The following is an 18,568-nucleotide window of genomic DNA, read 5'->3' on the forward strand; positions in this document are numbered from 1 at the left end:
CTGTTAAATCAGTTATTTTCTAAAGTCTTCACATGTGTCCCTAATACCCTGAAAAAAGAAATCTTTCTTTTCTGTTGCCAAACTTGGAAGGCCTTCTTTTACTTTATTCTTTCCTTCGCTAAGTACCTACTGTATATAAATCACTGTGATAAGTTTAGTAGAGATGCAAAAAATTGGCACATTCCCTGAATCTAATCGAAAGGCTAAAACATTTACATGTCTATATCATAGAATTTAAAAGTTACCTCTATGGTTTTGGTCATTCCATTCCCCATCCATCCTTTAATGCCCAGTTCATATCTCTTCCATATAATTCATTCTTCCATACAGTTTTCTTTGATCACCCTGGATAAAAGTGATCTCTCCATCTTTTAATTTTTTCATTACTTGTCTGTGTCATGCTTGTGGAACTTGTCAAATATTTGACCTTTATTGTAATTATTTTTCTGTACATAAAAAATTAGATCAGGAAGGGAGAAGGAAGCACATTTCTGATTAGAGAGAATAGCTCAAGAAAAGTTAAAATGAAGAGTAGTGTTTTTAAGAGGCACTAGAGAGATCATCCTTGCTCAAGTGTGGTGGGATTATTTAAAATATCAGATAGGTTGACTGGGGCTAGAGTATAAAGATTTATGGATGCCATGCTAATGAGGGCAAGGGTACCGAAGAAGAGGTTAGACATGAATGGATGAGGTTTCCTTGTTCTCCAAAGCATGAGTTCGCAGCCCAAAGACTATGGTAAAAAGCTTATTGTTAAAGAAAACACCAAGAGACACTTCCTTGGTGAGCATATCATTCTCAAGAGAGAAGTGATCTGTAAAGAGACATTTTCTGAAGATCCATTTTATACATGAGTCTAAGAATTAACATCCTGTCAGACTTCCTCCAAGCACTTATGCAGGATCATTTGGGTTTGTATATCAAAGGAGACATTTTCTGAAGACTCATTTTATACATGAGTCTAAGAGAATCCTGTCTCCAGAGGATGCAAGACCATTTAAATTTGTATATACATTTTATTGGTGATTTTACATAACTTTACAGGGCTGTCTCAGGTCAAACAGAGTTTGACTCTCATCAATGCTAAGAAATTTGGACTTTTTTCTTTGGGAATAGCTATTTGAGGTTGTTGAGAGGTAGAATTATTTGATTTAATAAGTAAATTAGGAAACTTAATCTGGTAGGAGAATGCAGGACAGATTAGACAAGGGAATCCTGGTACAATAATCAGAGAAAGAGCAGATGAGGGTTTATTCCCTAACAATGGAAAGGAATGAATGAATACTAAATAATACAATTCCATTGAAAAGGAAGATTTGATAGGAATCAGTGAATGCTTTCATGTAGGGAATGAAGACAGGGAAAGGCTCTGTTTCAAATATGGAAAACTATTTGTTGTAGAAGTCAGCATGGTATAATGGAGATAAACACTAATTATCATGCTACTAGTAGTTTGCTCCATAATTTTGGTCAAGATACATTGTCTTGATTGGCCCAGTTGAATTAAATGATCTCTAGTCCATTCAGTATTAATGTGCATGTGTAAGCATTTTACTTATCTACTCAACAAACACTAGTATCTCTTGCCTTTAGTGTCAAATGTAAAATCCTGGGTTTTTTTAAAGGGCTTTTAAAGCCCTTTACAATCTGGCCCCTTTCTGCCTTTCCAATCTTTTTACATTTTATTCCTTTCCATAGACTCTCAAATCCATTGACACTGATCTTCTTACCATTCTTGAACATGGAGTTATCTCTCTTAGCTCTGTTCTTATGTATTAGTTCAGGACTTCTTAAACTTTTTCCACTCACAACTCCATTTTGCCCAAGAATTTTGTGCATGACCCTGAATAAATACGTATGTAAAATAGGTATACAAATTGAATACTTACTGATAATAAATCATACACAGTATATATATAATTTTACCATTTATTAAAGACAAAAGCAAATTTGCATACTAATGAGATAGATGTGCTTGTGTATTTTTACTTAAAGAATTTAATCTTGGCAAAATATTTGATACTGCAGGTCTAGAGCATTCAGAAATCTTTTTCTGTTGCCAAATTTTTCATGACCCACACATACAGTTATGTGACCCCCATATGGGGTTGCGACCCACACTTTAATAAGCTTTGCACTGGATGACTCCACGGCCCAAATGCTTTCCCTCTTCACCTCTACTTCCTGGTTTCCCTAATTTCCTTTAAGACTTAATTCAGATCCTACTTTATGCAGGAAGCCTTTTCTGGTCCACTTCCTCCATCCCCCCCACCAGCACCTTCTGCTGAGATTACCTTCCAGTTACCCTGTACATATCTTGTATGTTTATAATTGTTTGTATTTTGTCTTTTCCATTTGTTAAATCCTTGATGGCATGTATTGTTCTTGCCCTTCTCTGTATCCCTAGCACTTAGTAAAGTGGCTGCCACAACATTTGATGAAGATGAGAGCTAAAATTTATAGACCAAGCATTGTGCTGAGTGCTTAAAAAACAAACAGACAAACAAAAAAAACACGAATATTTCATTTGATTCTCATAACATGGGAGATAGGGGCTATTATGATTCCCATTCAACAGTTGAGGAAACTATGGCAAACAAGTTAAATGGTTTCCCCAAAGTCATCCCCCATAAATGTCTAGAGCTGGATCTGAACTCCAATCTTCTTGGCACCAAGCCTCTTGTTCTGTGTTGTGCCATCCTGCTGCATCTGAATAAATACCAGTTGGCTGAACTTGCCTCTCAGCTCTCTTCCAGCTCCGCCATTCTGTAATTCCTTGTCAGTGCCATTTTCAAAAACAAGGCCATCTAACCAAATTAGCAAGAAGGAAGATAAGTTTGGGATGTGTTAAGTTTATGGAGAACACAGACCCATCTAAGAAGAAATGTCAAGTAAGCAAGTTAAAATATTGGGCTGGAGCTTGAGAGAGAGCATTTAGGCTAGAATAACCGAAAAGCCATCACCGTTGAAATACTTGCCAAAGCTCAGGGAGAATATACATTTTATAAAAAGCATTTAATGTTTCTTTTCTTCAGAAAGAACTGAGGATTGATCCTGGGGGCTAATACTAGCAGCTGGGTGGGTGGAAAAAATACAGTTATCTAGCATATTATGATACTACAGAAATCAAGGAAAAAGTTCAAGGTTGAGGTAACAGGCAGCAGCAAAATCATCTCTACTTCTAAATCTTTGGTTCACTGATTATGAAGTCAAGGAGAATGTAAGGTAGAAGATATTGCCAATTAACTTGTAATTAATGAACTCTGAGAATGTGTATCATTGGAGTGATAGGGATGGAAGCCAGATTACAGGGAGTTTAAGAAGGAATGGGAGATAAAATAGCCACTTATTCAGGAAATTTGGTTGCAAAATGGAGAGACCTAAGCCAATAACTGGAGCAGGGAACACCACCAAGGAAAATGGGAGACCTGTACTCTTTTGAACATAGAATTAGCTGGTGGAAAGACATTGAAAGTTCTGGAAAAATATGAACAATATTAGAAAATCCCTAAGGATTTAGGAAAGAATGTGATCCAGGATACTGATAAAGAAATTAACCTTAAGAAGGGTAAGCCCTTTCCTCTGAAACTGGAGGAAAATCCTTAGATTTAGAAATAAAGATATGTTGAAATATAGACAGTAGGTAAGGCAGCTCATGCCAATTGTCATCAGTGTTCACAGTAAACAGTAGTCAGGGTATGAAAAAGTAAATGAAGGGTTTGATGGATTAAGGTGTTTGAGATTTAGATAGGGTTTTTTTGCATTTTTTTTTTAAATTTAGTTTTTTTATTCTAGAGTTAATCAGAACACACACACAAATAAACATTTCCATATATAAAGCAAAAACAGTATCATATATAAAACCAAGAATCTTTTTTTCAAATAGTAACTTGCCTTTTAAAAAAAATATAAATTCAACACATTGCTTTCAAAACTGACCCACTTACCTCTGCATTCTTCTGAATTTCCTTCTGTTCTCAGCATATATTTAAATTAAATTTTTAAAATAATTATTTCAATGACCCTCCTTTTTTTTTCTTTTCTCTGACATCACCATCTATATGCCTTTGCCTAAACCTACACTAGTTGAAAGTGGAAATAAGAAAATAAAAACTTGTCACAAATAAGCACAGTTAAGCAAAACAAATCCATGCCATGACTATGTCATGTGTTTCTTTCTGCAACTTTAGTTCATCATGTATCTGTGGAAATTGGTAACATGTATCATTAGATTCTCTAGAGAGGTAGTTAACCATTACTCTGATTAGCCTTGTAGCACAACAATATTTCATTGTATTCATACACTACAGTCTGTTCAACCATTCTCCAGTTGATAGGCAACTCCCTTAATAAATCTTTTCTTTTTTCTTTTATTGAGGCATTGTTTCATTTGCAACTCTCCAGTATTAATCCTTCTTAAAACTCCCATTCCCCAGTTTCTGCCTGTTTTATTGCCAAGCTTGTTATATTTCTATATGAACCATTTTTTGAATGTAATTTGTCCAATGTAAGCAGGAATGAGGTCTATCTGATGTTCACTCTTCCCCATTCCTTTCTTGCATGTCACTTTCTTCAGCACTCCAATAATGAAAAATAACAATCTCCTTCTTTCTACTCCCTTCTTTCTACATTAAAATGTTTATTTCTTTACCTTATCTTCTTTTTTCCTTTATAAACCCTTCAGAACAGAACCAGTCTACCCCAGCCTGTCTTCTTTAATAAAATTCCAAGATACCTTTTGAAGGTATTAAACAAATACTTGTTTCTTTTCCCTTATTCAAATGTTAGCCCTTCACTTATCTTTTAGTCCTTTTCCAATGGTGTAAATATAGTCTAGGTTTCTCTTGAGTTTTGTCAATGATTGAACTTGAAGCCAATTCTTTTTGACTTCCTGTACACTGTATGTCCAAGATGAAATAGTTAAAAATTAATGATATGGTGCTTTCCAGAGCAGCTTAGGTATGTCCATATTCTTATGCTAGATGGGGATATGCCTTTAGAGCACATAGACTGGCCTAAGAAAAGGTACTTTATATCCCCAAGAACTCTAAGTTGCTTTGTATTACATGAGAATTCTAATTTGGGAAATTTTTATTCTGAAGAAGATTTGATGGAGAGCATTGGAGCTGAGAGGGCCAAAGTCACAAATCTATAAGATGGAATGTTGTAAAGTGGGATTATGTATACAGCCCACTTTGTTCTGGACTAGAACATCAAGTACACTACCTCACCTATACCAGGAAGCCAGACTGATTAGGAGCTGGATATCAATGATGTACCATCTGTTTTTAATCCTAATTTACATTTGCTGAAGTCTGGATGGATGACCACAGTCCCATCCTTTTGGATTTTCCAGCCATAGGATATTGTAGTTGATCTATACTTCCTGTTCTGACCAAAGGTCTCAGTTGAATTGTATTTAAATATGCAAAGAGTGAAGAAGAACCAGAGAAAACTGTTTCTTTTCATGACTCCCCTCAAGTGTGTGAAATAAAATACTCAAATATCAACAGCCATCTGTTCCAGATGCCATGGAATGAGGGCTGGGAGAGGTGGTATAACCTTCAGAAGATTGTGGGGGACTCTGGATAATTTTCTAAAGCTGAACATGAGAGTTCTCATGTCTGTGTTTGTGTAATATTTCCAGAATGGATTTTGTTGATCATAACCATACTGACCCTTTCTTTCTCACTCTGTGGAGCACCATCTTCGACAACATGTGCTTGTATAAGAATTATGTGCTGAAGAGCTCAACCCTTACTCCCTCATTACCTCTTTGTCTAACTCCTCTGATAATTATCTAGACCAGGAATTTAGAATTAAATTAATAAATTATAATATATTTTTGCCTAAACATAATTCTGACTGATTTTTTTGCAATCATAGCTTTTTTTTTTTATTTTTTAAAATACATGCAAAGATAATTTGCTACATTCATCCTTTGCAAAACCTGGTGTTCCAAATTTTTCTTCCTCTCTCCCTCCTCACCATTCCCCTCCCCTAGAAACAAGTAATCCAAGATAGGTCAAATATGGGCAGTTCTAAATATATTTCTACATTTATCATGCAGTACAAGAAAAATCAGATTAAAAGTGGAAAAATGAGAAAGAAAAAAACAAGCAAGCAAACAATAATAAAAAAGTGAAAATACTTAATTCTGAGTTTCCAAAGTATCTGCAGATATCACTGACTTCTATGGAGGTATGTGAAATATTCTCCCTAGAACAAATGGATAACTTTTCCTCAAGGTGAGAGATTAGCCAGAGTTAACATAGCAGCTTTCAGACCAAATAGTTTCTACAGACATTTTGATACCTTTTGGAAATGCTAATAACATACATAGACAGATTTTGTATTGAGGGAAAAAATATGAAGATTTTTTAAAATAAAATTTGAGTTTCAGAAATTTAGTCACAGTAACCTTCTGACCAGGACAGATAGATTCATCCTGTGAACTCCATTGGTCTTTTGGCCTCAAAAGTCACATAAGTAAGGAAAATAATCAAGATTCAGTAACCTTTTGGATGAAGGGAAGATTATTGGCAGAAAAGAGTGAGGTTGTCAATATCCAGGAAACAAAGAAAGAAGGAAAAAGAAGCTCTAGAAATAAGATTTTTTTAATAGTAGTGGGAGAAATAGAAATATATGACTGAGATCATATAGAACCCCCAAGAGATCTTTGTTGAAATGAAATTCTGAATATATGATTTTATATTATTTTTTCATTTGTGTTTTCTTGTCTGCCTATCATTAGACTATCTTGGAAATTCAAACTTCTCATAATCCTGTAACACTGGAAAACAAATTATAACAAAAGTTAAACTAGGCATGAAACCAGAACTATCAAGCCCAGGGTTAAACCTTTCATGGGTACAGGTGGCCAGAAAGCTAAAAAGTCCAATAAAAACGTGAGTCTGTAGGGTCAACTGGTTGGAGCAAGTTATAAAAACTCTGGTAGGGCTAAGTCAGATATCCAAGAACCCAGGAGCCACTGCAAAGATGAAGTTCAGGGCATCATTTGTCAGGACAAGGGTCTAGCTACAAAGGTGCAGAGAAAAGAATCTGCCCCAACTTGCTGGGAAGATGAGCAAAGGGCCAGGATCCAGAAGTCAAGTAGAGCGAAAAAGAGAGATGAAATATCAGAAATACAGGAATGAGCTTCATTCTGGGACCAAAATGACTTGCCCTCTGGCTGTTTTTGTACTCCCTGCAACTAGAGGTGCTTAGAAGAAGTCATTGAAACTACCTAAGAATGCAGAAGCAGTGTGACTGCAGACTTTCTTGTGATTACCATAGAGATAGGACAATTAAGGCTACAGAAGTATGTTTAAGTCTTCTGTGTGCCTCCCTTTAAAAAAAAAAATTATCTTTTTTGTCATTTGTTTTCACATCCCATCTATTTCTAAATATATCTTTTTCTCTTCCCTACCTACCAAGCTTTCCCTTGTTACAAAGATTTTAAAAGAAAGAAGGGGTGGGGGGAAGAAGTCAAAGAGAGGGAAGGAGAATAGAAATATATTACTATATGCCAGATACTGTGCTAAGTGCTTTACAAATATTTATTTCATTTGATCCTTACAATAACCCTGAGAGGTAAGTGCTAGAATTTTCCCTGTTTTGCAGTTGAAGCTAGTTAAGTGTCTGGGGGGATTTGAACTCAGGTTTTCCTGACTCCAAGCCTAGCACTTTATTTAAATTGATTGTATCTGACGGTAACCCACATGTGTAGTCCTCTACCTCAAAACAACAGGAAGGAAATAAATTTCCTCAATTCTTTTTAGGCATCAGGCTTCATCATTATAGTTATATACAGATTCAATTTCTTTTTCATTTTTTATCTTTACATCAGTATTGTCACTGTGTGCATTGTATTTCTGGTTCTGCCTACTTAACTGCATCAGTTCATACAAGTCTTCCGTCTTTCTCTGAACTTGTCACATCCATCATATCTTAAGAGTGCAGGAACACTGACAGAATTGTAGACTTAAAGCTGTCAGGGACCTTAGAGGCTTCCAGGTCCAATCCCTTTATTTTGGAGATCAAAAATAGGTTCATTGAAGATGAAGTAACTTGCCCAGCTCATTTATGTTCATTGACTATCAACTATTGACCCCACTATTTATCAAATCTTCCTTTCCTCACTCAGGGGATATCCCTGCTTTATTCCCAGTTCTCTGCAATCACCAAAGGTGTCTATATAATTAGAGTGCAGAAGGGCCCTTTCTAGCTGTCTCTGAGGCCCTTCCCATCTGTACCTAATGGTGAGATCTGGGTCAGAGGACAAGACCATAGCTAGCTTGCTGTGGGAAATGGTGAGCATTCTGATTTTTTTGTTGACAGAATTCTGAACATTCTTCTCCCACAACCTTGATTTTGCTGCTAAAAACTTGTCCAAGCAGATAGCAATGGCCACATTTTGCATCTGTCAGCATAAATGGGTTTTAAGTATTAACAAACATAGTTTAGAAAGTGAAGCTAGCAGCAGGGAAGCAACTGGGAATATGTGTCACCAGTGCAGATATTTTGAGCTTCAGGGCAATCTTGCATCCGGGGACTTAAGAGCTTTTAGGCTTTGTCAGGGTAGAGAATCCATGTAAATCCCTTGTCATAGTGAAGGTTCACACTCTCCATACTCTAGTGGGCCTTTTCCTTTGTGATGACTTATCCTTACCTTGTGCAGGCAACTATTTTCTTAGATGTCCCACCTTCATCCTAATCCTCTTCCCTCTATGCCTTTGCCTGACCTGGTCTTAACTAATCTCAACTTATCTTTTCTAGTCCTTCTTTCTCTGAGCCATACACAGTGAGATGAACATAGGAGCCACCTTTCACAATGGCTGTCTCTTGCTCTCGCTACATTCTTGATACTTTGCTAAAGAGAGAAAGCATATAAACTCCTAAACCCTGGAGAGGAGGCGAGATTGCCTAAGCCGATAAATGAATAAAATTAAGTTATAAATAAAAAGTTCTGAGTCATAAATAAAAATGGACTCTCCGTAATAGGATAATAGCAAAGTTCATCATTTTGGGAAAGAGCAGAGGGAGAGAAAAGGCTCTCTGCCAGTTTTTTCTTATTGCCATAAGTCTCATCTCAAGGATAGCTTTTGGATTTTCTCAACATCACAGTCACTGTGACTGTCTCTTGAGATTAGTGAGGTGGGCTTGGGTCTGTGCAGGAAAGCAGAGTTCTTTTTGTAGCCCAGGGCTGGCGAATGACATCCTCTCAGTTCTACCTCTTTTTGGTCTTCCAGTCCACAAGCACCACAGCCCCAGGTCCCCGAGGCTGCCTGGGCAGACGAGGGAAGCGTCGTTTATCACCTGACCGATGAAGACTTTGACAAGTTTGTGAAGGAGCACTCCTCTGTCCTCATCATGTTTCATGCCCCATGTGAGTGGAATGCTTTTCTTCCCCCAACTCTTCACCCCCCTCCCCCAGGACCCCTGCCATCAAACGTGGCCACTGAAATTTCCACCTTTCGTAATAGTCAGCGTGCACAAGTCTTTGTTCAGTGTGCACGGGATTGTCCTGAGTTCTTCTCTTCAGATGTAATTACACAATTATACTCTCACAGTAGATGATCAAAAAGAGTTAACTGAGTTAGGAATTATGAGTGAGTTTTCCTCTGTCCCTCTACCAATTCAGTCAACATGTACTCTGGAAAGCCATTTCAGTGCCAAGTATCACAAAGGAAGGGAATGTGATGAATACAGAAGTCATGTAATACATTTTTTTTTATTTATTGGATAGCTTTGAATTAGCTTCCAAAATTTGTGAACTTGTGTGAGTACTGCCAAGCTCCATGCGGTCCTCAGGACAAGAGCAGGGATTAGCTGATAGGGAAGCACTCCATGGAGCAAATAGCCCTAGAGAAAAACACCCAAAAAAGGGCAGCCTTGGGCCTCGCTGAGGATTCAGTCCTAGAAGCAGAGTGGCTTCTTTGGACCCCAGGCCATCTTCTCTTTCCACCCTGATCTCTCTTCTATGTCTCTGTAAATAACCTGAGCCAGCAAGTGATGGATGAAGGAGAACAAAAGAGATTTTAAAACATGAGAAACAACTCTTGGGGAGCAGAGAGGGATCCCACCCTGTCAGAGAGCGGTGGGGAAGGTGCCTCCAGTTGGAAGTAACTTATGTTAAACACGTTTTCCTATCAGAAAGAAATCCTCAGTCAGGCAATCACAGAACATGAGGAAGTCCAAGTAATGAACAGGATAACCTTTAAAACCCATGATTTTGTAAACATTTGAATTTGATGCTAGAAATCTCTGGAATCTTCTTCTGTTATCATGGCATAAGAGAGAAGGGATTGAGGCTTTAGGAGAAAAATGTTCCCTTTTTATATGAGGTAGATGGTAAATCAGAATGAATGGATTAGGAGAGGAGGTGAGTGCCTTTAGGTAAAGTGTAAGGGGGGAAAAACAAACAAACAGAAAAGCCTGGTGTGGGAGGCATTCCATCAACTTCTTACATACTTCTTATTCAGGAACTCTCCCCAGCATCCCCCAGAGTCAGCTCATTAGGACAGAGGCAGTATTACAGTCATCTCGCTGGCTAAAAAGTTCTCTCCAGGCCATTCCCAGACTTGCTGATGGAAGCAAGTTTAGAAGCAATTTACTTCCCCATAGCTGGAGGAAAATGGTCCCTCCCTGCTCCTTTCCCTCCTCCCTCCACCCCCCTGTCACCTACGCCAGCAGTAAAGACAGAGGACAGCAGGTCCTTGACTACTATTTCTAGCTTGGGAAGCTCTGTGAGGCTTGTCTGCTTCAATCTGTCTCTCCACAATCCTATTCCATCTCTGAAGTAAGCTCAACACTCAAGTAAAGGTCAGAAATCATAGAATTCTGTTCTGCAGACAAAGCCCAGCAACATTTCTGCACATGCTTAAAGCCAGTTGTGTTATATATGTAACACACCTGGTAGAAAAGGAAGGGCTTTTGTGGCATATGAGATGCCCTATTAAAAAATGATAAATTGTTGTAAAATACTTATGTTCTAGGGCTCCAAATTGGTGAGAATAAATTTCATACCTCTCTTCAAAATATTTTTGCACCATATTAACACTCTTGGTTGAGAAATAAATATTTTTTGGCCTTGTTCCTTTGGCAATCTTTTGCATATCACTGCAGCAATTGATATTTGCCCCATACTTGAGAACAGGCAGCTTGGCTCCCACCCTTTTCTTCCCAATATTGTCATCTCTTCTTGGATCCTAAAGGTGAAGTCCAGAGCTAATTAGGCAAAGAGGAATAGAAATAATTTCTCTGATAAGATGTATGATGCAATCTGTTGGTTGCCCTATAGGTCATCATGCATAGATATTTATTCAGCATGCAGCCTCTAATTCCAAATCAACTGTTCTTTCCACTCTCCCACACTCTTAAGTGTGAATTCATTTTTCTTTGGTTAGCAGAATAAGAGGGAGCAAGGCTGGCTAGGAATAAAGAATTCCTTGGGTGACCATGATCCTCCCTTAGTTAATCCTCTCCAAATATTCATTTATTTCTTCTGCATCAAGGAAAATAATTATTTAACTGAAAAGGGTAGAAGCAGGATTTTTAAGAAGGAATAGAGAAATCTTGATAGGTAAGTAAAGAGCAAAATGACACCTAGGTCCTTTAAATAATTTTGATTCTTTAGTGCAGGGAATCCTATCCCAGCATGCCAAGAGTATAAGGAAGAACTGCTGATGGTAATCTTGGGGGAAAAAATCACAATAGATAGGGAGGTGCGAGTAAACTGGAGATGAGAGCTCAGACACCCCCCCCCCCCATCCAAACTACAACCCTAGAACTTGCTGTCCATCTCCAGAACATTTCCAGAACAGGTTATCAAACATTCTGTGAGGACTTGGGAAAGATGGGAATTTGAGGTCAAGTCAGTATCTCAAAAGAATCTCATTACTCCTTGTTGACTAGTAGATAAGCCTGTGTTGTAGAAGCAACGTATCTGGATTTCCTCATGGCATTTGATAGAAGCCATATGAGGTATGAATAAATAAGAAGGCAGGTACACACAAATCCACATCCACACCCTCATGGAAATGATTTAAAAAAGAATAGGTGGGTTAACAGATCCTGGCTCTCTGAATTCATAGCTATTGAATGGCTATCTTCACTAGATCTGTTTGAATCTAAAAATTGGTTTCTCTAGGACTATGTCCCAGCACTCTGTCCTTTCCAACATTTTTATTGACACAAATGACACAAAGCTGGGAGCAATAACTCTTATGATAAAATTAGTGTCCGTAACAGTCTTGACAGGCATAATTGATGAGGCAAAACTATTAAGATTAAATTGAAAAGAGATATAAGTGAAGTCTTGAATTTAGGTTAAAAACATCAATTGATTCAATTAAGACAGGGGAGTCCTGCCATAACATATTACATATGAAAAGATTTGCAGGTATTAACTGACTGCAAGCTGGGTGTGACATGAGTGCCAAAAATAGTAACACAATCCCTTAGGCTATATTAATGGAAATGGGCTGATCAAATGGTGGGAGGAAATAGTCCCATTGTGCCCAGCAATTTTTATTCCAAATCTAGATTATTGCTTATTGAGATCTGAGGGCTACATTTTTAGACAATCTGAAGAATGATGAGGATGGTAAAGAATCAGTCAGTCAAAAAGCATTTATTAAATTATTCCTGTGCTTAAGGCAGAAGATATAGAGAAAGGCTTAAGCATAGTCTCTGCCCTTAAGGAGTTCACATATTAATGGAGGGGACAACATACAAATAATTCTGTAGGTATAAGATATATAAAGTGCAAGTAGATGGCATTCTCAGAATATCAGGTTCCAAGCTCTTTGATCCTTTAAGATAGAAGCTGCTAGGTCCTGACTAATCCTAATTGTGGCTCCTCGGTATTTAAATTGTTTTTTTCCGGATGCTTAAAATATCTTTTCCTAGGTACTTTTCTGAAATTTAGCCACGATACTTCTTGGGGGTTTAATTTTAGGGTCTCTTTCATGAGGTGATCAGTGGATTCTTTCAGTGTTTATTTATCTTCTGATTCTAAAATATCAGGACAGTTTTCTTTTATGATTTCCTGGGTAGATGGCATTCTCATTTAAGAAAGAACTTTTGTTGAAAGTGGGATTTGAGCTAAGGCTTGAAGTAAACTAGGAGGTGGAGGGGAAGCAGTGGAGCACTTGATGCATGGGGTCAGCCAAAACAAGGACAGAGATGGGAAGTAAGGTCACAGGAAAAAAGCTAGCTTGGGTGCATCCCAAAGTAGAAAGATAAAATGGGACCTAGCTGTAAAGGACCCTAAAATGTAAGCAAATGATTTTATATTTGATCATGAAAGCAAGAGGAAACCAGTGAAGGTGATTTGGGAGGGGAATAATGTGGCAAAACCTGTGCTTTGGAAATATCACTTGGGAAGCTGAGTGAAGGACAGATTGGAGTCAGGAAAGCCTTGGGGCTGGGATACCAACCAGAGATCTAGCCATAGTCCAGGTTTGTAGAGAGAAATATGGAGCTTGAAAGGACAAGGCTTGGCAACAGATTGGCTGTGTGGAATGAGTACATGTGACCTGTCAAGGACAATGCTGAGGCTCTAAGCCAAGGTGACTGAGAAGATGATGGTGTCCGCAGCGGTCCTAGGGGACACTAGAAGAGAATGGGGTTTGTGAGCAAAGATAATTAGCCTGTTTTGGACATGTTAAGTTTGAGAGACATTAGGATGAGATATTTAGATTTGGAAATCATCTTCATAGAGACAATAACTAAACCCACGGGAACTATTGAGCTCTCCATGCAAAACAGAATAGAGGAAAAAAAAGAAGAGTGTCCAGGATAGCCTCAGGCAGCACCTACAATTTGTGAGCCTCATCTGGGTAAAGATTCAGAGAAGAAGACTGAAAAGATGGGTCAGAGAACTAAGCACAATATTCCAGAAATCAGAGGAAAGAAGGTAACCAGGAAGAGAGTGATCCCCAGGATGAAAGGCTGCTGAGAGTATGAGAAGGATGAGGAGTGAGAAAAGTCTGGTAGTTGCCAAGAAATTACTGCTAACTGGAGAGCACAGTTTCAGCAAAATGATGATAGCAGAAGCCAGATGGAGAGTTTAGAAAAGAGGAAGTGGAGGCAGCCTTCTCCTAGAGTTTATTTAAGAAGAGTAAGGGAAATAGTGGGCAATAGTGGGGATGGTGGGATGAGGTGAGTTTGGGGTTTTTTGGAGGATGAGGCCGACGTGGGCATGTTTGTAGGTAGCCGAGCAACCAGCAAACAGGGAGACATTGATTGAAGAGCCATGATGTAGAGGGGATTGTTGGGGAGACAGTCTGCTGAAGGTGATGAGATAGAGTGAGGTCAGAGTTACATGTAGAAGGGTTCACCTTGACAAGTCAAAGGGCTGTCTTTCATGTCAGAGAGCTAGTTGTAGAATTGGTTTAGCCTGAAAAAGATGAGTCCTATTAGGCTTATGAGAGCTTTGTTTAAAAGGCCATCACATAGAATTGAAGGTAGCCTTTTGTTATCTTTTGTTCCAGTAGGAAAACTAAGAAAAAAATTATAAGGAAGCTGTTTTTGCTTTGACATAAGAGAACTTATTAACCATCTTCAGTACCAAAGAACAATAAGGGCGCTCAGACATCATTGAGTCCAAACTCCACTTGAGCAGGAATCTTTTCTTAAATCCTCAATAAGTGATGGTATGGCCTCTGCCTCCAGTGTTGGAGAATTTGGTGCCCACTATGAAAGCTCATTCTACTTTTGGAGAGCTCTAATTCTTGGGAATTTTTCCCTTTTCGTTGAGCCAGATTTTCTTTTCTGCAAGTTCTTCCCAGGGCTCCTATTTCCTTACCCTGGGACTAAACAAGACAAATTTAATCTTTCTTCCAAAATAAAGCCCTACAAAATGCTTGAAGACAGTTCTCATGTCATCCCCTATCTCCCCTAAGTCTTTTACATTTATTTCTTTTAAAAATTCATCTTACTAGATTTGTCCCATCTTTCTAGCCTGTCAGAATCTTTTTGGATCTTGATTATTCCATCTAGTATGTCAGCTATCTCTCTCAACAATGAAACATCTGCAAATTTGATAAACTTGCTATCCATTTCTCTATTCATGTCATTGATAAATATATTGAATAGAACAGGAACAAAATTATATCTCTGAGACATATCAGGGGAGATCTCCCTTTGGGCTGACAATAATGCAATAGAATCTATTATTTGGGCCTTGCACCACTAGTTTAAAATCCATCTAATTATACTACCATCTATCACATATCATCTTATCCACAAAAAAAGTAAGATACAAACTTTTAAAATGTTTTGCTGAAATCCAAATAAAAAAGTATCAACAGCATTCCCCTGATTTATTAGTATAGTAACCCTGACCAAAAAGAAAAGAGATTAGTCTGGCTTAACTTGGTATTGATAAAGCTGTACTGGCTCTTAGAAATCACTTCCACTTTAAATGTCCACAAGCCATCCCTTTAAATATATTCTTAATTTTACTATGGCTCAAAGTCAATCCTGTATAGTTTCAAGATTTATCCTCTTCCCTTTCTTGAAAAATCAGGACAACATTTACCTGACTTAAATCCTACAGCAGTCCTCTGCTCTCTTTGAGAGATTACAATCAGTGGCCTAGAAGTCATATCTGCCCATTCTTTCAGGACTCTGAGAGATAGTTTGTCCAAACCTTGTGACTGAAACATAGTGAGAGCAACTAAGTGCTCTCTCACTATCTTCTCACTGTTGGTTTAATTTCCTCATTAGCAATTTTTTTTCTGTCTTGCTCATTTCAGTGATCATGTTATCAGACTATCAGGGAAAGTGGAGTGTGTAGCACCTCTGGTGGGAGGGCTCAGACAGCCCTTTTCAGAGCTGCTCATGCATCTTTGCTGCCCTCCAACTTGCACGTGTGGCTCCAGGAATCCTGGTAAAATGTCTAGACAAACAGGCTACAACCACAGTCTCACAGCTATCAGTGAGGAAGGGGATGGGGATATCTATCCCAACGTGTAAAGAATGATTGGAACAGATCAATTTGTTCCTGTGGCTGCGCAGGCTGTTGGGTGCTTATCTAGTGGTCAGACATTGGGGATGCCCAGATCGTCCCCAGCACCCCGGGCCATTCCCATTCATTTTGACTTGTCTCTTGCTGCTGTGACTCTGGAAAGAGGGGGAGCCTGATGACTCTGCATGTCAGCCTCCCTTACATTCAGTTCACAAGCTATCTCCCTGTGTTGTCATTGGTCCTCTTCAAAATGAAAGACAGAGTTACCTGTTCAAGAAAGACAAGTCTTTCTCAGAGACCAGTGAGAGTTCAAGCAGATGTCCCCATAGTTCCTCACTCAGAGTTTTCAAGCAGAGATTGTATTACCGTTGCTGTTGTCAGGGATGTTGTAGGAGGAATTTCTGTATTGGTTGGGAGGTAGTTAATCTGATTTCAAAGGGATTACCTAGTTCTTAAGTTTCCATTATATTATAAACTGACAGATATTGGGTTTTATGTTATATAGTGAAGGTAAAGGAAAGAAGAGTGAGTATTTAGTAGGGTGTCCAATAATGTGCCAGGCACAAAGCTAGGCCCTTTACCAAAGGCCTAATATTTACCAATATTAATCACACGTGACCCTCTTAACATGCCAGAAATAGATATATATTATTATCCCAGTTCTATAGTTGAGGAAACTGAGGCAACAAGGTTAAGTGATTTGCCCAAAATCACATTATAAGTTTCAGAAGCTGAATTTGAACTTAGGTCTTCTTGCTTCCAAACCTCTCTCTCTACCTCCTGTACCATCATATCAGCTGCCTCTATTAGAAAACTACACACCCTGCTTTTGAGGAGCATCCCATTCAGTGGCAGGTTTATCCAGCACATTTAGAATTTCAGTATAATGCCCTTCCTGGACATGTCAGATCAAAATTTAAGTTTTCTCCCCTCCCCCATTTCAAAGTCATTACCTCCTTCCAATCCATCTCTGCACAGATGAATCATCTGACTCTCACTATATACATTAAATGAATGAAAGAAAAAACATTTACTAAATGCTTACTACATGCCAGGAATTAAGTTAAGCACTCGAGAATAATACAAAGACAGTCACAGGCTTCAAGGAAGTTACATTCTAATTAGGAGAGGACAGCACATATTGGAAATTGTGTCTAGGGAAGAATATTTTGTTCAGTGAAATCAAAGGAAAAGGTGATTGAACTGATAGGAAGGATGATTGACATAACCCAGGAATGATAGTGTTGATTTCTAGTTTTAAAGCTAAAGTTGCCATTTCATTCACTGCTTGGTGGAACACACAGGAAATAGCTAATGAACTGTGGGAGGTACAGTTGAAAACCCATCCAAAACCAGTCCCCATTGTTTTTGCTAAGCTGTGTGGCAATGGGGGATGGGAAGGAAGTTCAAAGAGTGAGTAGGTGAGGAAATGAGCCTTTCTTTGTCTTTGGTAGGAATGTGTCTTTGAATCTGGAGAAATTTGAATTTGTTAGGCACCTTGGGTGAACGTTTTCTTGGTATAGGATGTGAACCATGACTTGACTAGATGATTTTGAGAAAGAGGCATGGTTCTTATTTACAGTTATAATACATTTATCTCTTCTTGGCAGAGGCCTCCATATCGGGCCACCTAGAGCTCCAGGCCCCATCTCCTAAGAGAAATCAAAGCTCCTATCCATATGACTCTGGAGCTGTGCTGATCAAATCTGTGTTTTATAAATATTAATCTAACAGCAATGGGAAAAATAGTTTGAGGAAACAGGCTGGAAGGAGAGAAGCTAGAAGATGATCACAGTAATTCAGGTAAGAGGTGAAAGGGATCTATTTTAGGGTAAACTGTATGAGTGAAGAGAAGGGAATTGATGCAAGAGATGCTAATTCTGACTCCAAAATAAAACTTGGCAACTCATTGAGAGGCAAAGTGAGAGAGGAAAGATCAGCTCTGACTCCAAACTTGTGAACTTGAGCGACTTTGCTGGGAACCTGGTCCCCTCATTGTGAAGACAAAAAAAAAAAAAAACAGGCTGAGATCTACTAGTGGCCACATAGCTAGTAAGTGTGAAAGGCAAGATTTGAACTCAAGTCTTTCTGATTTTTGAATCTAACCATTATGCCATGCAGGCTCCAAAAACGGCCCCCTTCAGCCAGAACCTCATAAAGTTTTGGTACCCCATACAATAGTCACTCAGTAAGTCCTGACAACTAATTGAAATATATTGAGTCAAAAGGAACTGAAGAGCCTGAGAATAGACAGGAAATTGACATTCTTACTGTAAAAGGGAGGAGTACACTAAAGGAATTGATTCAAGGTGGTTGTGCTGGGCCAGGAAAGTTAGTGTGAGGGCACTTAGAGTATAACAAAAGGAAGCTTGGCAATAACTTTCAAAGCTCTCCTGCTTGTCTGTGGTTTTTTATGACTTTTCTTCTCATATTTTGTTGTGAGGACAGGGAATTGCCCCTCCCACTGGAGGAAAAAAAAAAGCGGGGGGGGGGGGGGAAGAAACCTTATAGCAAAAATGCACAGTCAAGCAAAAAAAAAAAAAAACCCTATACTGAGCATGTCTTATAAAGGGATCTTTTATTCTCTTCTCT

At 38.5% G+C, this 18,568-nt stretch overlaps 1 protein-coding gene across 1 annotated transcript in view; it reads left to right on the forward strand.

Annotated features, from left to right (window-relative positions):
- The window catches only part of PDIA5 (protein disulfide isomerase family A member 5), a 187,375-nt gene that overhangs the window by 121,015 nt on the left and 47,792 nt on the right, over positions 1 to 18,568 (forward strand). Inside the window, exon 11 of the mRNA XM_074301401.1 lies at positions 9,252 to 9,388. Within this exon, the coding sequence (XP_074157502.1) occupies positions 9,252 to 9,388 (137 nt within the window). The remainder of the gene's footprint in view (positions 1 to 9,251; positions 9,389 to 18,568) is intronic.

This window comes from Sminthopsis crassicaudata, chromosome 3 (assembly GCF_048593235.1).
Source record: "Sminthopsis crassicaudata isolate SCR6 chromosome 3, ASM4859323v1, whole genome shotgun sequence".
Taxonomy (NCBI): Eukaryota; Metazoa; Chordata; class Mammalia; order Dasyuromorphia; family Dasyuridae; genus Sminthopsis; species Sminthopsis crassicaudata.